Source organism: Stigmatopora argus, chromosome 13, assembly GCF_051989625.1.
Source record: "Stigmatopora argus isolate UIUO_Sarg chromosome 13, RoL_Sarg_1.0, whole genome shotgun sequence".
NCBI lineage: Eukaryota > Metazoa > Chordata > Actinopteri > Syngnathiformes > Syngnathidae > Stigmatopora > Stigmatopora argus.
The window spans coordinates 9,219,469-9,246,186 of NC_135399.1; the positions used below are offsets into that span (position 1 = coordinate 9,219,469).

The following is a 26,718-nucleotide window of genomic DNA, read 5'->3' on the forward strand; positions in this document are numbered from 1 at the left end:
TCACAATTGGAATCTTGCAATAGTATAATCTGTAATTTAATGTTCATCATATTTTGATTTTAACCAATTCTCGTTATATTCATACTAATTTTTCTCTCTGAATATTACATTGTTTTGCAATTTCTGGCGGCACAGTGGTTGGGAAACACTGATCTAGCTTAACTACAGGTTAATGTTATCAAACTTTTTCTACATTTTTGCCTGCACAGACACGCGCAGGAGCACATGAACCCCGAAGACGAGGTGGATGAATTCCTGGGCCGAGCCATCGACGCGCGTAGCATCGACCGCCTGCGATCGGAACACGTCAAGAAATTTCTCCTCACCTTCAGGGAAGCCGACCTGGAGAACAAGGTCGGTCGGCCGTTGCCGTTTGTCTCCATCTCGACGACGTGGACAATTATCGATCGTGACGTCATTGTTTGCGTCGCAGTATTCCCGACAGGTGGATTCACGCTTTGGGGCGTACGTGGCGTGCGCCTTCCTCGTCTTCATCTTCATCTCCTGCATACATGTCGTCATCGTGCCTGCGTGAGTCAAATTCCAGAGTTAACGCGCGTTTAACTCGTAGGCCGCCGTTGACGACGATGGACGTCCGATCCGTTTTGACCGGGATTGGACGCCTACCTCCGTCAATGGCAGTGACACATGCCCACTGCGAAATGCCGAATGTACCATTTTCAGTTCTGACGTGATGAGGGGCTTGTTTGCGGGCTGCGCGGTGGTCCTGACGGCGCTCGTGTTGGCGTCCAGCGCGTACTGCTGCTACGGGGTGAGCGGCCATCTTGAGTTTTAGGAACAAACGCTCCCAATGGGAATAACGCCACCGTGTGATTGCATTTTAGGTGTTCCCGACACCCCTGCGGACGTTCTCCAGAACGATCGTCCAATCGCGCCTCAACAGCACCCTGGTGGGCGTGGCCGCCATCCTCGTGGTCTTCTTGTCGGCTTTTGTCAACATTGTGAGCGGTGCTGCTTTTTCCTGGGTCTTTTCTCACGAGCGCCCGCCGACCTTTGACCTCTTTTGCACAGTTCACCTGCAGCGGGCATGACCTTCGTGGCTGCTTAGCGACGGAGCTCAACGTAAGCAGGGACACAGTAGACGCTTGCTACGTGCGCTTCCTCAACAACAGCCTGCACGCGCACGCGGGACCCTGCGTGGACGCGCCGCCCTCCTGCGGATTCCCTGAGGTAGGGGTCACGATGAAGGCGGCAAGATGGCGAACGCGACACGTGGAAAGCAAACGAGCCGTGGAAAATGGCGGCCGTTAACCAGGCGTTTGTGTTCCTCAGTACTTTTCGTGGTGCGTGGTGCTGAGCCTGCTAGCGTGCTCGGTCTTCCTGCAGGCTCACAGCCTGGGCAAGCTGGTGCTCATGCTGGCCATGGAGCTGCTCTACCTCCTGGTGGTGGAGCTGCCAAGGGCCATCCTCCTCGACAACCGTGACCTCCTCGTGGTCGCCAACTCCGCGTGAGTGCTTGAAATAGGACTCGTCTTGAAATGAATAAGGTTTCCCCCACGGGGCAACAATGGAATGAATTCATTTCTTCCCATGAAGTCCATATCTGATCTTTTCTTCTTCCCGTTTCTTTTCACAGGGAACAGCTGAACGCGACCAGGTGAGAGCATCGCCGTCGGCACCGTTTGTGGAAACGTTTCCCGAAACCTTGTCCACGTGCTTGTGTCTCGTAGCTGTGCGGTGGAGTCCAAGGTGCCTCTAAAGATCATGACGCCGGTAGTCATCACTGTCTTCGTGCTGGCGCTCTACCTCCACGCGCAGCAGGTGGAGTCGACGGCCAGACTCGACTTCCTCTGGAAGCTGCAGGTCAGCGCGCCTTTGTGTGCTTTTGTCCAAAAGATTTTCTCGAGATTTGGGGGCATGGAAATGATGACTTGGGTTATGGGGAAGGTAATAAAATAACAGAAATATTATTTTGATGGCATTAACTATGGCTACATTTAGCTAGCTAGTTCCAAATTTGATCTTATTGCCTTTAACTGACACAAGTGAGATCTTCCATGACGTTACCACATTTTCTCGCATATACTATGGCGTATTTGTCACTCAAAAAAATGACGCCTGAATCAAGGGTACAGTTCAAATTTGACTTGACATGCACGAAACTGCAAGGTGACAGACGAAACGCCATAACGCAAGACAATACGGCTGATACGGTCGTTTGAAAAAACTTTTCTTGACATGCACGAAACTGCAAGGTGACAGACGAAACGCCATAACGCAAGACAATACGGCTGATACGGTCGTTTGAAAAAACTTTTCTTGCATTAAACGTGAAAAAACTCACTTAGTTGTGCCTGCCATTGCTCGCTCAGGACACTGCCATCTTACCTAGGGATGTAGATCGCTACAGACACACTTCCTGGTTGTACTGCTCAAGTAACTTCCTTTTTTCAATTCGTCCACGTGGAGGCAACAACCTTTCGGAATGTGGAATCCAGCAGATGATCCTTTCAATTCCTAAAGTATCTCAAAAATACCACGTGAGAGGATTTTCTTAAGATTTTCCGTTCAAAGTAACACATTTGTACTCCCTATTAGAACCATGAATATGGAGGTGAAAATTGTGAATCAGGGGACGGCTTATACGAGGGAAATTGTAAAATTCAATGATTTTAAGGCAATTTTAAGGCTACGGCTTATAGGCGGGGCGGCTAATATGCGAGAAAATGCGGTAAGTCAAACTGAATGGGGTCTTGCATTGTTCATGATTGGGTTTTGTAAAGAAGGAATTTCACATTTCAGAGGCTATTTTTTAGCAATACACCTCCCACATCGAAATGGTTTGTGACTATATTTACTCTCTTATTCACAAGGTATTACATTCGTTCATATGCCCCGCCCTGTCAAAATGAATTGGAGTGCTAGCTCTGTCAATGGTACTGAAACAATAGCATTCACTGTCACTTTCCTGGTTCAAACAAATGACATATCTTGTCAAGTAAAATAATGTGGGAGCAAAAAAAGGGCTGTAATCAGTGTGCATTTTATTTTGATCATTCTATTTTCATCATGTATTCATACATATACAATGATTTTTTTTTTGCATGCAGGCAACTGAGGAAAAGGAAGAGATGGAGGAGTTGCAGGCGTACAACCGCCGCCTGCTCCACAACATCCTTCCCAAGGACGTGGCCGCGCACTTCTTGCAGCGGGAGCGCCGCAACGACGAGCTCTACTACCAATCGTGCGAGTGCGTGGCCGTCATGTTCGCCTCCATCAGCAACTTCTCCGAATTCTACGTGGAGTTGGAGGGCAACAACGAGGGCGTCGAGTGCCTCAGGCTCCTCAACGAGATCATCGCAGACTTCGATGAGGTGAGCGCCTGCAAAAAGACACCCTGCCCTTGAGGCCTACGTACATATCAGGACGAAATGCCACGCGCCGTTGCAGATCATCAGCGAGGACAATTTCCGCCAGCTGGAGAAGATCAAGACCATCGGCTCCACGTACATGGCGGCGTCGGGTTTGAACGCTTGGACGTACGACAAAATGGGCCGTTCGCACATCCGTGCGCTGGCAGACTACGCCATGCGCCTCATGGAGCAGATGAAGTACATCAACGAGCACTCCTTTAACAACTTCAAAATGAAGATTGGTGAGGAGGACGGCTGCCCAAATGTCTTCTTCTCCTCAAAAACGCTAAGGTTTTTTTTGGCATCCCTTCAGGTCTGAACATGGGCCCCGTGGTGGCCGGCGTCATCGGCGCCCGCAAGCCTCAGTATGACATTTGGGGAAACACGGTCAACGTGGCCAGTCGCATGGACAGCACCGGCGTGCCCGAGAAGATACAGGTGCAAACGACTATTTTGATATTCAAACAATCCCAATTATTGGGACAATTCTTTAATCAGCTAGTGTGTCTCTAAACCAGGATCAGGGCTCACCAACTCTGATCCTCAAGGGCACCTATCCAGTCCGGTATCCATGTCTCACCTGAATCATTTATTAATTCATTTTCCGAACCGCTTTATCCTCATTAGGGTTGCGGGGTGTGCTGGAGCCTATCCTAGCTGACCCCGGGCCAGAGGCGGGGGACACCTTGAAACAACCAATCATACCTAGGGGCAATTTAGAGCGCCCAATCAGCCTACCATGCATGTTTTTGGAATGTGGGAGGAAACCGAGGTACCCGGAGGAAACTCACTCAGGTGAGAACATGCAAACTCCACACAGGTGGATCGACCTGGATTTGAACCCAGTTCTCCCACTATGAGGCCAACGAGCTAACCACTCTTCCGCTGGGCCGCCTCACCAGAATCAAATAGTAATCCCAATAATGACTCCAGGAGCCTGATAACGGCCCTGATTATTTGATTCAGGTGTTGGAGAATGGGGAAAAAGTGGAAAACTGGAGAGGAAAGAGCCGCTGCACCCATGCGCGCAGCCATCTTGGCTCAATCCTTTGTGTAATATCTTCGGGGTGTACAATAACAATGTGCAATATCTTAGATAGTTAGCAATATTTTAGAATTTACCTTGCCAGGACGTGACTTTTTATATTTTTACTGGGAAAACGCACTTTGTGGAGTAGCACCACCAATTTTTTTATACGCAGCTGTGTATGATGACAATAAAGGCTTTAGATTTTTTTGAAAACCGACTGGAAAGTGCCCTCAAGGATCAGAGTTGGTGACCCCTGCTCTAACCGATTATTAGTTAAGGATACAAAATAGTTGTCAATTAGTTTCTGTTTTTAAGTTTTGTTGAATTTTCTGTTTCCCTCGCAGGTGACGGCCGACCTCTACCAAGTTCTCCACTCCTACAATTACTCGCTAGAGTACCGCGGTGTGGTGACTGTGAAGGGCAAAGGCGAAATGATGACTTACTTCCTTAATAGTGGACCAGCTAACTGCAGCAGCTAATGCACTTTTTTGGTTTCCTGGCCCTCAGGGTGGGGGGCACGCAGAATGAACCACGCATGTTTGGACAGGAAGTTGAATGTTCAGATTGTTTTTTGTTATTTTGAAACTCTCAAGGACAGAGAGTAGTTGAGACCAAAGAAACCAATCAGGGCTCTAAGGAGCCAAAGTCCGACGTCTTCTGAACGCATGGTGAGCGGCCGCTTCCGCTTGAAGCTCAAAAATGATGTCAAGAAGAGGTTTTTATAACTTTTGGACATTTTCTATTTTCACTTTGGAATGCCAAATTCTATATTTTGTACACAGCAGATCTCACAGATGAATTTCTCATTGTTGCAAGGTGACAGCCCCTCCACACTCGCACGCTAGGATGACACAATGAATGTCTAATGAGGCCTTTTCACTCCTTCGGTGCCATTGACAATGACAGATGTCCAATCAATGTGGGTCTTTTTATCCCTCTCTGGGAATAATTGTTTGTCACAAGTATATGTCCAATCCATCGGTATTGGGAGGGTTGGCAGCCATTGAATGGATTGATTGGATGTCTATTGCCATCAAAGGCAGCCAATGAGTTGACTTCATCACTACAGCTGGTTCCGATCAACCATTTCAACTGGTTAAGTTATTTGGAGTATTTTTTCCCCATCAAGAATAGAAACAGTTATGTCAAATCAGGGAAATGTACCACTATGGATGCTAACGTGACTTTATATGACGCAAAGAGAAAAGATGTTTTATTCTTGTCATAAATGCCTGACTCAAGTAATAAATGACTCAATTGTATAAGTTGTGTGTTTACTCTTTGGCTAGATGGTAGTGGAAAATATAAAGAGTTTTAAACCCAAAGAGAACTCACAATTCCGATGCATTTTCACAACATGAAAGCAGTGTCTCTTTTTCTAGATATAATTTCCATGAAAAACACTCAACCACAACTTAGGCCATCTCAATTGGTGGTGTGATCAAGTGATCACTAAAACAAGGTCAATAAATAAAATGTCTGAAAGGAGGCAGCATTTGATAGCTAGAAAAGAAACTGACGACTAGGATTCTTAGTTGTTTCTAATCGGTTTGGATATAGAACTAGTCTTGGTGTGTTGCTGTCACTCCTTGTCGGAGTGGCAGAACAAATAATGGGGTCTTACGGTTGGGGTCACTGCATGATGTCGTTATTGCCTTTTGTGTGGCGTTCGGGGGTCATTAGAGGTCATCGACATTGTACTCAGAGATATGTTGAGGTCACATGCCTCAAATTAGGTCCATGGTCTTTAAAATTGCTATAATTCCAAAGGCAGCGGAATATAAAGGAGAGTATTAAAAGTCTTTGCCAGACACTCTTCCACTGCTTTCGACAGAGTCGTAGCATCTGGCATGATAGTGCCTGATGGGTTTGTCAGACATGGCTTTCCAAGTGATGGGTCGGTCAAGAGTCAACCCGACATGTTTGTCGGTTTTCTATTGAGGGCGGTCCGTGTTCAGGATCATCAGTTTTCAGGTGGTCAGTCAAACGGATTGATGTCAGTCGAGTCAGTTTCACATTGCGTCGTCAAATTGTCCAACGATCAAGGTGGTCTGATATTGGTGTGGTCCCTCATGTTGAATTTGGAAGTGTCAGGCTTTATCCGAGTGGCTCTCGTCACGATCAGTGCAGTTAAGATATACTCACTGACATCTTGGTGGAGTGTTATTAGACGTTGTAGTCGGGGGCCTTGCCCAGGGGCTGCCTGAGGTGCGTGTGCAGCGTCATGCAGGCAGCCACGGCCACGTGGAACAAGATCTGCCACACATTCCTGAGCTGGAACAGGTACATGTTGCACAGGCAAACCAGCCCCAGCGCCAGGAATGACTTGAGGTTCCTCCACACCGAGAAGTACGCAAAAAGGAAGCACTAAGAAAAACGGGAACATGCATGTTAGCATATGACTTTCAATGCTACTCGGCATGTGAGCTAACCTGGTACAGGCAGGCGGCGGTACCCAAGAAGAAAGCGATCACGGAGCTCAAGTCCTCGTCCTCATCCTGTAAGGGACACGCGATCTCAAGAGTGTGCCGAGCCAATAAAAGAGAAAGGCGGACATGGGGGAATCTCACCTGGAGAACGCTCTCGATGGCGTGGACGCCACGGAGCAGGTTGAGTCCTCCGCAGAGCACGCTGAGGACGCAAGATACGGCGCCGGGAAGGGTTAGAGGCTCCAAAGTCTGAGTGGGAGCTGAACAAACCAGAAAAAAAAACATTCAAGAGCGCATTCCATCGTGAGCGCTTCAGTCCTGTATTGTTCGCGCAGTACCGATGCCCTTGTATTTAGCAGAGGAGCGCGAGGAGAAACCGTTGATGGCCTGCACGTCTTCTAGGCTGAGGCGGTAGGGGGGACGCAGCTTGATCTCTGTCTGCATATCGGCCATATTAATCTTGGTGGAGAGAGAGCGAGGGCTGTTGTAGCGCTGCTTGGCCTTTTGAATGACCGCGTCTGCACGCACAAGGACGGACAACAAGATGTCAGCGCAATTGGTCGGTCAACACGTTGAAACCACATTAACACTCATTGACATTTGAATCCAGTTGTATTGACACACACACAGAGCAAAACAGAAAGCAAAACATCTAGACACATGATGCAGAGTACGTTAATTTCTGACCAAATTGTATGAAGGAGTATGGCCTAACAGCGGCGCCGACACGTTTTCCGTCATAGGTGACGATGAATTCCTTCTGGAGTTCATCCAGGAAACAGAAGGCCAACACGCTTGGGTAATTTGACAAGCACACCATCATGTAGCACACACCCAAAGCACTGGTGAAACTTCACAAAGACAATAACACAAAGTCATTCCAACAGTTCCAAAGATATTTACAAAATGTTCACAAATTAGATCCAAAACATGAGGCCTCAACCGATGTTAGAATGCATACTTGACATTGTAGGCACCACTTCTAAAGGTGCATCTGTCGGGGAAGTTAGTCAGCTTCCTGGAGAGCGCCTTCAGGTGCTTCCTGGTCTCGTGCAGCTCTCGGTCCTGCTCGTAGTCGGTGGATGCCGACAACGGCAGGCCGTCGGCCACACGCACCACCGAAGCGAATAGCACACTGGACATCTCAGCAGCAGGATCTGGCAACACGCATCCTTTGCCAAGGATGGAAAAAAAACAGTGAGACTTCAAGTATGATAAATGACAACTTTGAACAGAAGTTTCACATTTAAACATGTTAGGTTTCATGTTATAACATGAACTTCACAATTTAGCCTGTCAAGCTTTGCGACCTAAGTATATTATGGTGGTTGTTTTCAAATTTTAAACTGGGAAACATGACACATAACGTGAAATTTAGGAAACCTTTTTTCCCTGTAGTGTCAGCAAAAATGCTTTCATAAATCTAATAAGACTTAATGTTTAATTAATTTTTGCATATCTGAATTTCTCATTTCTTTCACATCAGATGTTTGGTAAAACAGTAAAAATGAAAAAATAAAATAAAACTACACACAAATGACGTCACAACCATGGACAGCTCCTTCACCAAAAGACACCACCCTCCATCCAATTCGCCAAAGCACGTCATTTTACTACTTGAGCAATTTTGACTTTATTTATTTAAAAAAATATATCAAATAGGGAACACACAACACACCAATGTATGAAAGCAAGTCAAAAAATAAACACGTTCAAAGTACTAAAGAGCGCCCCTTTTTTTGCCCGCAAGCAATTACTCTATTTCGCAGTGTTCATTTTCGACAACACAAAAATCGAAGTCTCGTAATATCCAAATAAAAGTTCAAATTTAAATTAAAACTCTATTCACAGTAATAATAAACTACCGTTAGTGCATTGTTAACCACTTAGCAGCTCATTCCCTGTCACTAACGTGCTAATGCTAAGGAAATGCAAAAGAAAAGCTCGCCTCAACAAAAAGGAAATAAACACGTCTTTTTTAGAACAATTTGAGTTTAATACCTGAGTTGATAAAGTAGCATGGTGGCGATGTTTTAAAGCGTCTGAAACGTGTCAATGTGAAGAAGAGAGACACATTATTTGCACATGTAGCGCCGCTTCCGATGCTGAAGCTTGTTTTCCTGGTGCGACGTTGACGTGGCTGTTTCGCAAGGCATTGTGGGAAATCTACAAAACACACCTGTCATCAGTGTAATAAACAAGACAGATGTTAAATCATCACGAGAAATAGTTGATTTTTGCCTGTTTGCGCACAATTAAATTTCACATTAAAAGGTTATATGTTCAAATTAAAATGTGACCAAGCCCTTTTAATAATTAACTTATTAGACAATAAATATACAGCATTTCCTCAATAAACAAATTACACCATCCAAATATATTAAATCCATAAATAATAAATACATATATAAACAATATATCCGTAATATAAATAAAGCCAAATACATTATTTTTGTGCTTAATATTGGTTTTCATTCTTTGTGCACCTAAGCATGAAAAAAAATCAATTTATAAGTGACCTGAAAATAAAACAAGGGCATTTATGAAAAAGTATGATTTTATTCATATGAATATATTTCCACAGTAGGGGGTGATAGTGTACAGCTGATTGAACAAAGGCAACAATGACTTCTTGGCATTGTGAACACATGGGCGCACACACGCTCGTACGCAGACTTTGGGATAAGACGGATGCTCTTTGTGTTCTCCCATTAAACTGGAATGATTCCACCAGACGTTCCCGTTCGGAATGCTCCGGTAACAACAGCACAATTGGATTTTTTGTGATTTGGCAAACAAAAACACTGAAAATTTGCTCCCTTTTTATTGCATCTCGCGATCCCTGAGAAGCCTAAATTTACCGACGACCACACCCAAGTTTTCACAAAAACTTGTGCTACGGAATACATCTTTTTTAATTGACATTTTTAAAGGTTGTGAAATATCACAATATGGACAATGGATGACTCTCTTAGGCTGTGATGTAGCTTTTTTTTTTTTTTAAATAGAAAACTAAAGTTGCTATTTCCTATTTATTTTGATTTGCCAGTATTGTTTCTTTATTGCCATATGTGATATTGCCAAATCTTGCAAATTTGTCTGGGTTTGTAAACATTTTAATCTGATTTTAAATGTCCTATTTTTTGAGTGAAAACATCTCAAAATTATTATTTTTTTGGTGTAAAAGAAAAAAATCTGATATTTTTCCAACTTAATTTCTTTTAGGTGGGGGGGCAGTGAAAATCGTGTATTTACACATTTGTGTGGGTTTGAAATATATATACTGTTTACATTTTCCAATTCAATTATAATTTGACTCCTACTATTTCAAAAATGTACTGTTGTCAACTCGAATAAATTTTCTTTGCAATTTAACTTCAAAACCTGTTTTCCGTTATCATATTTGAAAAAGAGCCTGTAAAATATGGATTATCATACGTTAAACCTTCACATTTTGTGACATACAACTTTGCAAATTACAGTCAAAGAAAAGAAATTCACCCAAAAAGAAACATTTTCTTTTTGTCACATTTGGAAATGAAAACGTCAGGACGCCCATATTTGGCATTGTCGACTTGAAGTGCGGAAGCAAAAGCAAGCAAAAGGCGCCAGGCCTCAGCTTGAATTCTTCCGATATTAAGGCCACCATTTGAAGACAAAAACTCACCCTTTGGCCTGGAATGACGTCATGCCACGGTCCGACGCTAACCACGGCGTCGCGGCCGGAGACAAGATGACGGACGGTTGTGCACAGGAAGCCTAAAGGGACTGCCTTGCCACCGTCACGGGAATTGCATAGATTAGCGCGTAGCTTGTCACATTATCAGTCAGTGTCTGGGCGAGTTTGGAGTACTATGTCCGCCCCCAAAAAATGGGCGGAAAAACTAAAGATCAGTGGTATTAAAAATATTTGAGGTCATTTTTGTCTCCCGTGTCATTGCTGCCGGGGCCCTTGAAGGGGTGGGCCGGTTCAAGGGAGCTCCTGGCCATCTTCAAAATTCATCTTTCCTCTTAGTGACTTTCTCCTGGTCACGGCCTCTCAGGCTGCGCATAAATCCAATGAAGCCCGCTTCCTGAAACCGGCATAGAAACACACGTTACAAAAATGATTGACAATGGCCACTTAAAACTGTTTTAATTAATGATATGTCAACTCAATAGCTTCCATTGATGACAGACATCCTATTTTTTTTTAGAAGTGGGAGCTATTATTTGCTACCTTTGCCAATTTATTGCTGTATTTTGGACTATAAGTCGCACCAACCAAATAATACACAATGAAGAACATAACTGGAGTTAAATTGCATTTTTGGGGTGGCAATTTTTAATTTTGTCAGAAACCAAGAATGAACATACCGTATTTTCACGACTATAAGGCGCACTTCAAAGTCTTAAATATTCTCCAAAATAGACAGGACACCTTATAATCCAGTGTTCTTTATATATGGTTAAAAAAAGTGTAATTCATTGAGGGTGCGCCTTATAATGCGGTGCGCCTTATAGTCGTGAAAATACAGTACATTAAATTAACAATAGTAAAATAAAGCACAAAAGGCTAAATATCAGTTAACATGACACTTTTTCGGTTAAATATAGCATAAAAAACAACAACAGGCTTTTGGTGGCCAGAGAGAATAAAAACATAAATCGCAGGCCCAGCGAAATCATGAAAAAATTGCGAATTATATCCCACAAAATACAAGTATAGAATCTCACCCCGCGATCTCCGTGGTACTTGTCCACAAACTTGGCGTAACTGTAGTGGTTGAAGGTGGGGTATCCCTCTACGCCCTCCTGCTTGCACAAATCCTGGTTTTGCCCTTTAGTGCAGTCCACTGCCGCGTAAGCAATCTGATAGAAACGCAAAAAAATGAACACTCAGTCAATCGTAGAACAAACCATACATAAAAAATTGTCGTTTTGGTACATTTCGCCTCTCGCTGGACAACCAAAATTCAGTTTATATCTAAATGTGGTTTATATTTGCTGATAATTGCACCAAAGGATGACGCAGACTTGTGCAAGTCTAAATTCTTATTACAGATGTCTTGAATGTTTTTTTTATGTGCCTTTGCCATTAATAGTGCTTCAAGTTTTCCTTACAAGTGTGTCTTTATCAATCACAAATGTCAATAAATGCTACAAAAATGAATAAAAAGTTAGAACTTGACATTTAAAGTCAACCTACATATTTCACTTCTATTTTCAAGTTTTGATAGAAAACAAATGATGAAAAATCCTTCCATTAATTCCATAATTTTGCTAATCTAACTGACAATAAAACGTATTTATAGTGTATTGAGACTTTAGTATTCTTTGAATAATCAAACCACTCATTATAAAGTTTTTAAAACGCTGCATCATCTTCCACGGACGACCATTAACGCATAGATTCAGTCTAAAGTAGCCGTTATTTTGTCTCCTTTATGGCCTTTTTTACTGTTTGGTACATTTGGCCTCAGATGTTAGCTCTCTGTATCCTTTGTAGATATTCAGGCGGTAGATCAACACCGTAAAACTGGACAGAAAGGATATACAATGACTATAAAACGGCCGTTTAAAAAGGTCCAGCTTGCTAGATTCTGCTCATACGAATGAAGTTTGATTCCACGGGGCCATTGCGTAGATGTGAGAAGGGCGGGGGCCGATGAGGCGTAAATGTCGAGTCGTGCCCGGTGTCATTTTCGGGATTGCTGAAATGTCACGCCGCTCTCTCAGAGTGCTGAGTGGCGCACTATGTGTGGTCACGCCAAAGACGAGGGACACGGGAGATGTGCTGAGAGAGGAAAACGAACTAAACGTTTTAGACACACCACGTGCTGACAGCAGACATCCTTACGGTCTGTGAAAATGGCAGCAGGTCAACATAACTGTCCATTTAAACGCAGCTATTGGAAATAATCACCAGCGAAAAATGACAATGCAGAAAGAAAAAACTGAAACTAATCAGAAAAAGTGGCTTGAAATAGATGCAAAAAGGAGAAGATTGAAAGTGCGTTTCACATCACATGACAAAGAAATTTCTTTGCCACAGCTCAGTAAAATTATCACATCTAGAAAAATGTGGTTCTCATTCAAATTTGACTTTAAAAAAAGTGGATTTTATATTTTAATTGCAATGCTAGTCACGTATTACAGAATGTATTGTTTTATATTCATATACATATACACTTATTACCTTGTGTTAAATTGTGCTATACAAATATTTTTTGTATAGCACAATCTTCTTTTATTTTTCTTTATATGGACAAGTAGTATATATCGAATATCACATCAATCAACTATTTTGATAAACTAAAGTCAGGAGAATTTTTTTTAAACTTAAAATTACAAAAAAAATCCTCAGGTACAAAACCCCCAACCTAAAAAAATAAAAATAAATGGCGACTTTCAAATAAAAATCCCTAACACTTAGGAATCCACTGCAAAGACAGCTTTCCAAGCACGGGGTTCACTTCCAACGCATAACCTTTCACAAGTTCGTCGTCGCAGATGTAAGCAATCAATGCGGAATAGTGACAGCAACAAATGAAGTCATACGACTGCGATTCCTCACGAGTGCACTACCAGTCACCTGATTGATCCGCCTGCCATTGATGGTGAAAAACACGTCGAGATGTGCTACTTCCTGTCAACCCAGCCACAAAATATGCCACGTCAGCATGCTGCATATTTGTCCAGGAGCTCACGTCTGCGAGCATCCAATGACTAACTGTGGTGCAGCCAGATGAGGTCATCATTGATTAGTGGGGAAAGGGGAAGAGCTCCAACAACAAGTCAATATGTTAGACTTGAGTGCATTAGGAGTGACAGGCGCGAGGAAGTACTTATGGAGACATATTGTCCTTTCTAGGACATTGAATTCTCCCGTCCATACAGCACAACAAACTATCAGACCTCGTCCATGTTTTGGTATCAATGGGAGTTTTGAGGCAGAGTTGCGCCTTATTTACATTAGCATTAGTGGTTAGTGCGTCGGCCTTACAGTGGGGGACCTGGGTTCAAATCTAGGTCGGTCCACCTGCGTGGAGTTTGCATGTTCTCCACGGGCTTGCGTGGGTTTTCTCCAGGTACTCCGGTTTCCTCCCACATTCCAAAGACATGCATGGTAAGCTAATTGGACACTAAATTGCCCCTAGGTATGAGTGTGAGCGTGAATGGTTGTTTTTCTACATGTACCCTGTGATTGTCTAGCCACCAATTCAGGGTGTCCCCCCCAAAGTCAGCTGGGATAAGCTCGGGTTAGAATTCACCAATTTCGTTACACGCAGCTGTGTATGATGACAATTAAGGCTTTTGATTTGAATTCAGGGTTGGGCAAAGCTGTTCTGGAGGGCCGCTGCGGGTGCAACTTTTTGTTCCACAGACACGTTAAGCAACGGGGGTTGTGCTGAAATGAGAAGCACCTGATTACAATCCACTGAAGTCACTTCTAACATACCATTTGTGGAAAAGTATCACACAACTTACTGCAGGGGTGTTCAAACTTTTTTGCTCCAAGATCTACTTTTCAAGGAGTTAAACTTTCACCTTTTTGTACATTTCTTTCTTGCTTGCTTTATTTATTTTTTTACAGGCCACTGACAAAGCTCAACAGTTATGTAATGATATACCTCGCATTAGACTCTATCAACATTTATGGGAGCGGCAGGGAATGGGGTGAAACTGAAATTATATTATTAAATAAAAACGAGTGAGTCCCCAGACTGTCCCTACAGGGAGGCACTTTGCCCCTAAAATCTGACACTGCGTGAGTTAATTTTTCATCGACTTGTCCCTGTGGAACCAGTAGTTTTTCTAAATTTGGAATGGAAAATGAGTGGAAATGTGAATAATTACTTCATGATTCAACATGAATTTGTTTTTAGGGATTACATGTAGCCTTAACGCCCACAACTTTTTGGAGCATTCTGCATAGTTTCATTGTACCTTGTGTATACTGCAAATGATCCTAAACAGGACTTTTTTTTAATCCTTCTAACCATCTCACCTATGAAACCTGGGGCAAAAATGCTGTCAAAATGGAACCTAAAAAGGCTGTTAAAATACTGCAAATGAGTTTTACTGCTGTTTTCTGTTTATGAGCCAATGTTTTGGGAGTTACAGGGCGGTGGTGCATTGTTTTTGCCAAGAGTGACCTAACAAAGCGCAATAGCGACAACAATGACATGAGCCCCAAAACGTGTTGTGTTGCACGTTTAGCAAGTCGTGTTGCAGGAGGGTTGCCTCAGAAAGAAAGACGCCATCTGACATCAATTTAAAAGCAATTTCTAGTAAATGAGAAAAGAGCACTGTGCAAAAGGTTGAGCGCATCCAGAGGCAAACGCCACAAGATTCGCTAGCAACGTGTAAGTCGGGAGTTATTATGTGTTGATGGAGGATGAAAGCGTGACTTCCCTCGTGTCGTTTGATTGGTTCTGTTGCATTCCTTCGCTGACACGCGTTCACAATGGTAACATATGATGCAAGAGTGCTTGCTCAACTTTCAATTTATTTCAATTAATGGGGGATGGGAAGGGGGTGTTCGTCTGAGGCATCCCACCCACAAAATACGTTTATGGCCAATAAAGACATCAATCATGTGACTATATTAACTTGATTGCTCACTTGCCAATTTAACGGAAAAAAGAATTCCAAATATTTATTTTCAATTGTATTTTTTAATGTTTGATCAATTTATTTCATTTGGCTAATATTTTTATGTGATCTGTTTGTAAGTTGTTAGTAGTTCATTTCATAAATCATATTAAATTGCAGTTTATTCTATGCAAGGATTGTACAAGAATAGTGTAATATGTATATTTTTAAAATGTATTTTCAAATTTTATGGAGGCAATATATTGTATAGTTTGATCTTTTTAGATTTTACAGCTCGGACCATGCCAATTTCAAATATTTTGTGTAATATTGTCCACTGACTATTTTACCAGTACTGAATTGACATTCTATTAACTTGTATGTATTAAATTTCACCCAAAAAATTTCATCCATCACATTTGGACAAAAAAGCGTAAAATTAAGACTGCCATTAAATTTTTAAACTTCATTCCCAGAACAGCAAAAAGTCATTTTTAATTATATTTTAACTAATCAATATATAAAGCAAATTTTTTGAGCTAAAAATAAAGTTTAATGTACCAATTTATTTCATTTACTCGTGACTATATCATTTTCAATTGAATGCATACATTTTTATAGGAACAAACATTTATTCTAGATACTGTAGTCATTTTTTATTTATTGAAAAAGAACAAGAAAAACTCATATTTTAATTATATTTTAACTAATCACTATATAAAGTGCTTTTTTTTAGCTAAAAATAAAGTTTAATGTGCCAATTTATTTCATTTACTGGTGACTATATGATTTTCAATTTAATGCATACATTTTATAGGAACAAACATTTATTCTAGATACTGTAGTCATTTTTTAATTGAAAATTATTATACCCAACAATATTGTTCAGAAAGATTTAGTATTGAAGGTCAAGCGAGCGAATCCACATGGACTCACCTTGCGGTCTTCTTTGAAGAGTTCTGCCGCAGTCGTGAAGTGCGGAACAGCATTTTTACAGTGCGGACACCCTGCCAAGAAAGACGATGACAAAAGTGTCAGAATGGCCCCTCCACACACATCAGTCAGACTCCGCTTGAAACCCATCACGGCGCTTTGCAACTCAGGGCTGTTTACGTTACCTTAGAGAGGATTCACTGGCGTGTAAGAGGAGGTTCAAGCTTTTTATGGACGTCATAAACTCGGTCACTTTGACTCTGATCACAAACTATGTCTTACCGGAATATCAACAAGCCTTCGACTGACGTTTGAGGGATGTAAAGGACTTCAAAACAGGAAACTTCGGGAATTTAAAGTAGTCGCATTTTAACTTCAACTTTTCAGTGATTTATGAAAGTACTAGCTTGTCACATCTTTTTGGCTTTTTTTAGGTGGTCTTTTTTTAATGTTAAGTGCTTCCTGGGGATTTAGTTATCCTAAATAACCTGCGTAATTTTGACGTGTGACTCAAATAACGTTTTGGGCTTTTTACGCTCAACTTTTGTAGCGTTAATTTAAACTACGACTTTCAGAATTATTAAGATAGCAATATAATGACATACACGGTTTGGGGGAAGTCACAGAATCGTTATGCTACCCTCTGCGGCATTTATCATAGTCGTATTTGAGCCCGAGGGATTTTTTCTTTTGTTGGGGAATAAAAGAAGTTAAATTTTAATCTGAGCAAATTTCCTACATACATATAACACTCATTACCTGATTTATGTAGTTTAACTAGATTGTCCCATAGTGGACATTTTGGTATTGTAGTAAGATTAATGGCTCAAATGATCAATTGGGTCCTGTGAGGACTGCATTGTAAATTTAAAGCATAAAAAATGAGGCAACATATTAGAAGACTGCTACTTTTTAGGTTGCTAAGAATTTGTTTTTAATATTCCATGAAGCCAACCTTCTCTGACAGAATGACTCATTCGCTTAATATAGTTCCATGGTTGTAAAATTCTGTTAGACACTTCCATGTTGATGTGGAAGGACGGATGTGTAAGGGAAAAAAAAAAAACAGGTGGCGCTCTGATGTTTCTTTAATTTCCCCACACTTGTTGGACACTGTCTGTCTCCCTGGGGCTTAGGTGGAGTTTTAATGCTGCACGATGAAGAACATTTGGCAACTGGCTAGGACTTACGTATATGAGTTGGTTAAAACCCAGGAAATGATCATAGGCCATCCCAGAGGAGTTCCCAGATCTCCTACTCAAACAACCAAGGTCGAAATAGCTGATTTACACTAGTGCGGTCATCCTGAAGACATGAAAATTGAACGCAGATATTGAACAATTGGGACTTACATGGAGCGTAAAACATAACCAGACTGTGCTTCTTCTTCTTCAGGGTCTCTCGGAAGTCCTCTGAGCTAAGATGGAGGACGCTAGAGGGCCTGTCCTCCCATGACTGCTCTGGTGGCGGCGGGGCCTGCGGACTACAGCAGAAAGAGTCGTGAGATACGGTATATTGTTCACATTTTAAGACTACCATATATCCCGCCCAAAATGCTGCATAGGTTAATACAAAACAACTGTAAATCCGCTCTAAATGTTTCACGGGATATAAGAAAATAATACAGCCTGAAATCAAGCAAAAGCTTCAGTTTAAAAGGACTACTTTAAAACTTTTTCAAGTAAAGTTTGCGACCGGAATTGCCCCAAAGGTTGGAGAATTTAAAACAAGGCTGCCTTAAATCCCCCAAAGCTGTGCCGGTTAAACCACAATGTTGATAAATCCCACAAATGTTGTCCCGGATAAAACAAAGATACCATTAATAGCTATAGCATGGCCTAAGAGAAAACTACAACATATTCCATCAAAGTTGCTGAATGTCATTATAGAATCCAAAGGTTAAAGCAACACTATGTGAAATCCTTCCAAAATTGCACAAGTTAAAAGACTTAAAAAAAAATAACAAAAATGGGACCCCCCTGAAATGCCCCAAAAGTAGCTACGGTTAAGTTAATAAGAGCGTAAATAAATCACATTGTCAAAAAACAAGACTAACCTGAACCCCACAATCAAACAAGTGAGAAAAAAACCTTAACACTAAAAACTCCTAAAACGTTCGCAAGTTTAAACCATTGTGAATCCTATAGATCAAGAGCGTTAGACTCGGGTTGGTTCGCGGGCCGCTTTAACGTCAACTTGATTTCACGTGGGCCGGACCATTTTAGATATAACATTTAGATTTTTTTATATAAATGGATTAAAAGAACTGTATTAAAAGCCCTGAATATTCCGTTTTTTATAGATTTAAAACAATATTTATTTTAGCTTTTTTTTATATATCTTTAGATTTTACAAAATGATTTTTGAACTTAAAACACAGAAAAAATGGATTAAAAAATTACAATTATTGATTTAAAAAGGGGGAAATCAGGAAATTTAATATACATCTATACTCTTCATTTTAATTTGATCCTAAAACAGAAAGTCGGCACTCATGATTTACTTTTCCGGGCCACACAAAATGATGCGGCGGGCCAGATTTAGCCCCCAGGCCGCCACTTTGACACGTGCTATAGATGTTGGAACTGGTTTAATTTTTTTTTTAAGTACCGTTATTTCCCTGTATATGGTGATGATTAAAAAAAAGTTTTATAACAAGAGTATGATCTTAGGTCATGGTCTGTATTTTGTTTTCACAGTCTGCAATTACCAATGATATCATACATCTTGTACATTTTCCCAGTTTTTCTCCACCCAGGCATCTCTTCTCTACAGTAAGGACGCTTACCGTTGATCTACAACCCAATGTAGAATCTAAAAATAATGCATCTCACTTGTGCATGAAGTCGAGTATCTTGTCTTTGCTTCGTATGTGTGGCAGTGTGTATAGCTCCTGTCCTTTCTCAAAGTACTTTAGGGTGGGAAAGCCAGAAATCTTGTAGCGATCCCCCACAACTTTATGGATGGTGGCGTCCACGGCCGCTAGCACACCTGGACTCTGTCAAGGCAAGTTTCAACAATAGGATTAGAAACAAGAGAACAGCTAAGAAGGCAAGAACTAATCAGATGCAAATACAGACAAGACACCACACACACACATTTACCTTTGGATCTTTGTTGAGTATTTGGGCAGCCTCTTCATAGTCTGGTTTAATCTTTTTGCAGTGGCCGCACCCTAAAGAGGCATTCCAAATTAAAACAGGATCTCTTGTGCAAAAATGTACAAAGATAAAACAATGACTATGGTTTCTACAGCAACATCTAGTGGTTAACCTGTGTGTACATCAAATACAAGTGCCATCTACTGGCAATCGGGTCTCGTTAATGTTGTCTACAAACAGATATGTGCTCTGATTCCAGCCCCTAATAAAACTGCAAAGTCGATTATTTTTTATTATCCTCCTGACTACCAGTAGTTCAAATGTGTCCTCTGTAGAGGACATTTGTAAACCTAAATATCTCCAACCCAGTGCGTCCAATTGCATTAACTTCTTTTTGTGCCCTGCAGAGGACATTCGGAGCTTTCCAATGATACCAAATGTCTTTTGCAGTATTCCAATAACTTCACATTGATTGGGGAATTTCAAAATAAATGTGTTTGGACAACATTTTTTTGTCCTGGTAGTCAGGAGGTTATATATTTTTTTGGATAGTATTTGACTCACTGCCTTCCATTTACTTTGCCATCATTCGCGACCACCCATTCCCTCCCAAATTGGATTGAACGTCTAATGCCGTCAAACGCAGCCAATCAGTTAAATCAGTGCTCCGTAAAGGGTTAATGGTAGTTCCGTTCATTTCAAAAGGGAAAGTGGTTTTGAGTTGAAAGCATTTTGCTTTCCCAGCAACGTCAGGGTCATATATATCTATATCTATATCTATATCTATATCTATATCTATATCTATATCTATATCTATATCTATATCTATATCTATATCTATATCTATATCTATATCTATATCTATATCTATATCTATATCTATATCTATATCTATATCTATATCTATATCTATATCTATATCTATATCTATATCTATATCTATATCTATATCTATATCTATATCCATATCCATATCCATATCCATATCCATATCCATATCCATATCCATATCCATATCCATATCCAGATCCAGATCCAGATCCATATCCATATCCATATCCATATCCATATCTATATATTTCAGCAACATTTATTTATTTAAATATTTATTTACTTATTTACATATATATTCATTTATTAACTTGCTTATTACCTATCTATTTATGTCTAAAATGCCTTTCCTGTATCTGCATTCTCACCCTCTTGCTACTGTGACAATGAAGTTTCCCAAATACGGGATGAATAAAGTTATCCAATCCAATCTGCAAGTGTACATTTAAACCTACAAATGCACGTGCTGTTAAGGCCACACAATGCATAGCAGTGCAGGGGCTAAACATTTCTTAATGAAGAAGACTGCCAGAACACCAAGTCACATTTGTTCTTTTCAGTTAATCTCTGCAAAAAAAAAAACCCTGAGCCGCATCAGAGGCATTTAACAGAGCATGAGCTTGGCTAGCACTCGCAATATTTGCTACAAGATGTCGCCGGTGAAGACGTATGGCCGTTTGATAGCGACACCGTCCGCCGCGGGCAAGTAAATTGGTACATATCCAAAGGTGCTAAATTGCCCTTGTCAAAACAGTTGAGCGCTTTCTTTCTTCAGCATTGATGCAGGCTATAAATCAGCCGGCATGGCAGAGGAGGAATGAGGCAGCCAAGCTTGTGATCATGCAGATTGCGGCCAAAGAGCCACAATACACTAGCACGCTACATGCTGGACTTTGTTCAAAATCAGTAAAGTCTTTGCAAAAGCAACAGACCTTTATGAGTTCCTTTGAACGTAACTTCTTGCTATTCATAAGGCTAGTACCGTATTTTTCGGATTATAAATCACAGTTTTTTTTTTCATAGTTTGGCCGGGGGTGCGACTTATACTCTGGTGCGACTTATGCGTGAAATTATTAACACATTTTTTATTATTGACGCATCGTCTACCTCCTGAGTTCGGGGAGTTGTTTAAAAGTGACACCAAGGATAAAGATTTCATTGGATTTAGTGATTTGTAGTGAAAGTGATAGTTTGGTAAACTTGTTAGCATGTTCTTTATCCTAGAGTTATCCGAATAACTCTTAATATGTTATGTCACGCCGTTATTGACATTACCAGGCATGTCAGTCATGTAACGTTAGTATTCCGTACACTTATTCAACCTTTTGGTCTCTATTTTATTTTTATTTTAAATTGCCTTTCAAGATGACATATGTTTTTGGTGTTGGATTTTATCAAATAAATTTCCCCCAAAAATGCGACTTATGTTTTTTTTTCCTTCTTAATTACGCATTTTTTGGCTGGTGCAACTTATAGTCCAGAAACTATAGTACTTACAGTGAATTCATAAGGTATGTGGGAGACTTAACCTTCTCCACGATTTCTTTAGACACAAAGTTCTACACAAAATTCTACAGGCAACAATAAGGCTAAGTTGACACTGCATGTCAATTGCAATTTCTTTGGAAATATGTGACACGTGCCAGATTTTTTTGAATGCACTGTCAAAAGGCCTTTTACAAAAATATATATATCCAATCTGGGCTCAACCATATGTGGATAAAAATCAGATGTTTATCTGACAGATTTGCATGAATGTCATCAATACATAAAAACAATAGAAGCAAATGAGCAACTGAATTAAAGTCCCTAACCCCAGTTAAGATGTGTTGTGCTATTGCAATAAAAATAATATAAAATCCTCAGGTTAAAGTCATTTCCTCTGTGTTCCCAATACTAAAGCAATGATGTTGTTAAGCAGCCTAAAAAGAGTTATTGCTAAAAAATGAGAACATGACACTAATGGCTTCATGATCCAAAAATGTGAGTGGCAGGTTATTCTTTTCATGTCTATTAAAAACGACAAAGAACAAGAATGGAAAGAAGAACGGCAAACTCGGCTTTTTGGAGCCAAGGAGCAAAAGACAAAGTTGTTAGCGCTAATGCACGGTGTGATGACCTCGTTGGCTGAGCAGGGTTGTCTGCGCTGAGAGGTGGATAGAGAAATGTAAGATGATGTCAGACAGAGGGAGAACCATTAATCTCCACATATGACAGGCACGCAATTTCCAGAGTGCAGCCACAAAAGTTGTGTGAATTACAGTTCTGCAAAGATTAGGCTTTAGCATCAGGTGTTGCAAATTTCAGCGCCCGATACGACTATTTTTTTGAATAGCGGACAGAATCAGATTTGGTCACAAGATCGGATATGATCCAGTAGTCGTGTGTTTCAGTCCTATCGTGTTTTTTTAGCTGCTGTCAATCAAACCACTAGGCAGACATGTCCACTGAGTGGGGCTAAATCTTTTTAGAACCCAATGACAGCCACAAATCATTGTGTAATATCGTAAACAAAACATTTCTTGACTTTAATACAAAACAAAGGGATTTATATTTTATGGGTTACATTATATTTTGCATTATTTTACCGGCCTAAAAGTAGCGGAAACATATATTGAAGACAAAAAATAAATAAATATCACTATCTCAGAATAGGGACAACCCGGGTAGGAAGGTTGATGACATGTTTCTATTGACTATTTTAAGTGTGGGTTTGTGAATTGATTAGTGTTCCTTAGTGTTTTTGTGGTGTTGGGTATCACCTACAGGGGGCGTAGAACATGACCATGACGGCAGGATGTTCCTCAATGAAGGTGTTAAAGGATTCGTCTGTCAGGTGGAAGACGGACGAATCCGTCTCGGACCAGGACACCTCAGGGGTCTTCGGCTGCACTGGCTGAGGGCTGGGGAGAAAAAAGTGTGTTTAATTCTATATGGTGTGTGTAAAGTAAACACGCGTCCAGCCTGAACCAAATGCCCCCCACACACACGTATGATGAACACACGCCCTGGATGACATCACACTGTCAATATCACACAGACATGAACATATATACATGCCACTCCATGCACTAATACACAAAGTCTATACTCCCTCAAACACGCTGATGTCTTTTGCTCTCTCTCTCTCTGGGGCATGCACAAACACACTGTTTACTCTCATACACAGACGCATGCTCTCAATTTTCAAATAACGATCTTTCACAATGATTACCTCTTACACACATACCCAATTCTAACAATAATTATCTACCACGCTGCCCTACGGTGCACTCAATTCACACGCACACAGAAATGATCTCTCTCACTCTCTCTCGATGGCGGGCTGACTCGCATAAGCAATTTTCTCAAATCCAACCATTATTGAGCACACACACAATCAATTCTCAAGGGCACAATAATCTACCACACTAAACCAAAATGGGCTAAAACCTCATACACGTAGGTACATAATCGTGACATCGTTCTCACACACAATCTCTTACACATGCATGAAGAATCATGCTGTCAATACGGCACACTGATGCACACAAGCCTCACACATTCATGCACGGGCAATTTTATCTCATGCGCAAACACCATTAAAAGTAACACATTAGTTTTAAGCCTAAATTTAGGTGTTCACTGTAAATCCTGCAGCCTTTAGTGATGCTAAAGCTTGTGACCTTTGTTGCCTCCTGAGAGCAGCACTGCAAGCAAATACACATACGCGTAAAAGCTTTAAGCACACAAGATTTCTAACACGTGCACGCATGCATATTTCACATACACCGACGATAGTGTCACGCATCAACTCCAGATGTTGCTCCTTCAAAACACGAAGAGTGGCGATTCAACTACTCACTTCTTCAGCCATTCTGCAATGTCCTTAGCTGTGGTGCCGTGGTTCTCGTAGTGGTAGAGGAACTTTCCCTTCCTAAGTGTGCAAAACTTGATTAGTATTTCATACAGTCAACATCTACAGTATTTGCTATAGAAAGCTTAAGTCACACAACAAAATAAGGCAAGAACACCTATATTGTACAGTAGACTCCAGCTGTTTCGCCATTTTATATCACAAGACGAAAGTCGGTTCTTTGCATAGGTGAACTAATAATTTAACCTGCCACCTGTCTTGAAAGCCACATTTTGTTTGGCCAAATTTGAGAGAATTGAAGTATAAATTTGGTGCAAGGAAGATTTAAAATGAGTGTACCCCAAGGGGATTAATTGTTCAAAAAACCTTGATCCTACAAATTTTAGAGTATAATAGAAGGCGAAAACAGACCACAAGCCAAGCCATTCTATCTACTAGCAAAGATTTTATGGACTCGCAATCTAAAGAATAATATCAACAGATATTGTCTAATTTGGTTGCAGGTCATGTTTTTAATTCACATCTGGCTCATTAAATGTCTAATGAAATGAGCCTAGCACATATCTTCAGTGATCCTCATCATAAAAGAAAGTGCATAAATTGAAATGGCTCTGGAACACGCTTCCTCCCAGCAGGTGCAGCACTGAGATAGTTCCAGAGCTGATGAAAGCACTTTAGTCCAAAAATGATGTTCTTTAAACTGCAGCCACTGGGCTGGCATGGTCATTAGCTGGCACGGCACCGGCGCTAATATACCCCCCTGCTCACTGTGTATGCCTGCAAACACAATGCACACAAACAGGCTAACCCCACAATCATTTAATCAGTCCCCATCTAATTAAAGGTCCATGCTGGAATGAAGTTTTTAATGTGGAAATAGGGATGATTAAGCTCCCGCAGACTGCTAACAAACTCAGTCAACATTTGAAGCTGGCTCATGATGCCCTAGTGGAGGTAGTGGAGAAAGCAAATAAAACCGATTGGGGGGATCCCAAAGCAACCAATAGGAGAATTAACTAGCGGACTAACAGATGTCTGGTTATGACCTTGGTTAGAGAACAAACATTTCTGTATAGAGGTTCTAGAAGCCTATTTGAGTCAGCAGATGCTGACTTAAAAAAAAAAACAAAGCAGTTTTGACTGACACTGCCAATAAAGTATTTATTTAAACATACGTTTGTTGTTATGTTAGACTGCGGTGTACAACAACACTTTCTTTCTGTCACAAAGATGTTTTGTAGAATTAAAAAGAATTCCTATGTTGACATTAAACTGCTGTTGGTCTTGGCTCTCACCTACTTTAAGTCTTGTGGGCTAACTTCTTTAAATTTTGGATCCAAAAAGTCAGGTTTGCAACTCAATCCTGGCTCTTCAACGTATTGGTCTTGCCAGCGTGAAGACCTCTAATCATTATGGTTTTGGTCTTGTTTCTTAGTTTTGACTTGTTGTCTGTTCCTTAAGGTTTTGGTCTTGTTTCTTAGTTTTGACTTGTTGTCTGTTCCTTAAGGTTTTGGTCTTGTTTCTTAGTTTTGACTTGTTGTCTGTTCCTTAAGGTTTTGGTATGAACTTGGTCTCAGACAGGTCAAGACAAACATTTTTTTTTAAATTATTTTCTTGTCTCATTCCCAATTAGTTTTTCCCAGGTTTTAATTTCGGCTCAGTGTGAATTTGAAAATCCAATGACTGGGTTTTAACCTCTCAAAGTATTGATCTTGGTTAAAACTCCAACATTCAAAGTCTTAGTCTTGACTCATTTCCAAACGTTCAGACTCTTCTTGACACATTCAACCTGCCAAAACGCATTGATTCCACTCTCAACCCCAAAATCTAGGTCTTGACGAGTCCCGCATCCTAAAGCGTTCGTTCATAAGGTCTTGAACTCGCAAAATTTCAACCTTGACAAATTCTTAAGGCTTCCAAACTTGTCTTGACACAGTTTAGCACCTCAATGGCTATATTCTAACCTCAAGCCCTCTTAAGTGTTGTTCTTGACTCGATCTAAAAGCTCTTTTTTTTAATTCAATTTCAAGCACTTATTTTTTAGGAGAAAAGACCATGTAATGAGGGAACTAACATAAAATAAATGTAAAGGTTTGTTTAAAGTAATCTTACATAGCATTATAATGTCTCAAGTCAACAGATGCAAGGTCAGAGAGAAGATAAAGAGTGATGGACCAAACAACACTTCAATGAATCCACCACTCAGGCTGGCTTAAGATCCTTCAAGCTGCACTGAGACAACTTTGAACAAAGAGTAGACTAAACACAAGAGGTCACTTTTTAGGAGACGTAAGTAGACTCGACACGTCTGCCACCTCGAAACCACTGACTGAAGAAGGAAGCCACAAGCACTCACTCGAAGTAGCAGAAGGTCGGATAGCCTTTAACGCTAAATTCCTGCTTCAGGCCATCAAATTCGGACGGGTGCACATTCATGCCTGCCAGAACCTGAAACGAAAAGACAACATTGAACAATAGGCAGTGTGGGACAGAATGATCAGACGCACTGGAGTATTTACAACTTAAATTTCTAAAGTGCATGCCTTGAAATAGTTTTATTTCAATTTGAGCCTTAATGAACCCTTAA

General features: G+C 40.8%; 3 protein-coding genes across 5 annotated transcripts in view; 1 reads left to right on the top strand and 2 right to left on the bottom strand.

Moving 5' to 3' along the window:
* Window positions 1–5,682, top strand: part of adcy5 (adenylate cyclase 5) — a 22,519-nt gene extending 16,837 nt beyond the window's left edge. For 2 of the 3 annotated variants that reach the window (XM_077616476.1, XM_077616478.1), the window contains exons 11-22: window positions 210–354; window positions 434–531; window positions 685–772; window positions 846–962; window positions 1,033–1,191; window positions 1,294–1,469; window positions 1,598–1,618; window positions 1,692–1,824; window positions 3,072–3,335; window positions 3,412–3,616; window positions 3,688–3,812; window positions 4,749–5,681. In XM_077616476.1, coding sequence (XP_077472602.1) covers window positions 210–354; window positions 434–531; window positions 685–772; window positions 846–962; window positions 1,033–1,191; window positions 1,294–1,469; window positions 1,598–1,618; window positions 1,692–1,824; window positions 3,072–3,335; window positions 3,412–3,616; window positions 3,688–3,812; window positions 4,749–4,883 — 1,666 coding nt within the window. In that variant the 3' untranslated portion in view covers window positions 4,884–5,681. Of the gene's footprint in view, window positions 1–209; window positions 355–433; window positions 532–684; window positions 773–845; window positions 963–1,032; window positions 1,192–1,293; window positions 1,470–1,597; window positions 1,619–1,691; window positions 1,825–3,071; window positions 3,336–3,411; window positions 3,617–3,687; window positions 3,813–4,748 lie in introns of all 3 variants that reach the window. The other variant, XM_077616477.1, reaches the window with a different exon arrangement.
* On the bottom strand, window positions 5,601–8,982 carry sec22a (SEC22 homolog A, vesicle trafficking protein). The gene is made up of 7 exons (XM_077616479.1): window positions 8,835–8,982; window positions 7,795–8,005; window positions 7,521–7,684; window positions 7,172–7,351; window positions 6,975–7,093; window positions 6,837–6,902; window positions 5,601–6,771 (listed from the first exon to the last, which is right to left on the bottom strand). Exons 2-7 carry the CDS (start codon window positions 7,974–7,976, stop codon window positions 6,571–6,573), a joined length of 912 nt encoding a protein of 303 aa, XP_077472605.1. The 5' UTR covers window positions 7,977–8,005; window positions 8,835–8,982; the 3' UTR covers window positions 5,601–6,570.
* A 390-nt stretch (window positions 8,983–9,372) lies between these two features.
* Window positions 9,373–26,718, bottom strand: part of pdia5 (protein disulfide isomerase family A, member 5) — a 34,057-nt gene continuing 16,711 nt past the window's right edge. The window contains exons 10-18 of the mRNA XM_077617698.1: window positions 26,488–26,579; window positions 24,120–24,191; window positions 23,042–23,178; window positions 19,448–19,518; window positions 19,178–19,341; window positions 17,696–17,826; window positions 16,347–16,417; window positions 11,550–11,684; window positions 9,373–10,906 (exon numbers count right to left, since the gene is read on the bottom strand). Coding sequence (XP_077473824.1) covers window positions 10,826–10,906; window positions 11,550–11,684; window positions 16,347–16,417; window positions 17,696–17,826; window positions 19,178–19,341; window positions 19,448–19,518; window positions 23,042–23,178; window positions 24,120–24,191; window positions 26,488–26,579 — 954 coding nt within the window. The 3' untranslated portion in view covers window positions 9,373–10,825. The remainder of the gene's footprint in view (window positions 10,907–11,549; window positions 11,685–16,346; window positions 16,418–17,695; window positions 17,827–19,177; window positions 19,342–19,447; window positions 19,519–23,041; window positions 23,179–24,119; window positions 24,192–26,487; window positions 26,580–26,718) is intronic.

Bases quoted from the DNA above. Each gene is read 5' to 3' on its own strand.
- sec22a (XM_077616479.1), bottom strand. From the start codon at position 7,976: ATGTCCAGTGTGCTATTCGCTTCGGTGGTGCGTGTGGCCGACGGCCTG. The intron at 7,352-7,520 runs GTCAGAAATTAA...TTGTGCGTGCAG, and splicing joins ATACTCCTTCATACAATTTG to ACGCGGTCATTCAAAAGGCC. The intron at 6,772-6,836 runs GTTAGCTCACAT...CGTTTTTCTTAG, and splicing joins CCGCCGCCTGCCTGTACCAG to TGCTTCCTTTTTGCGTACTT.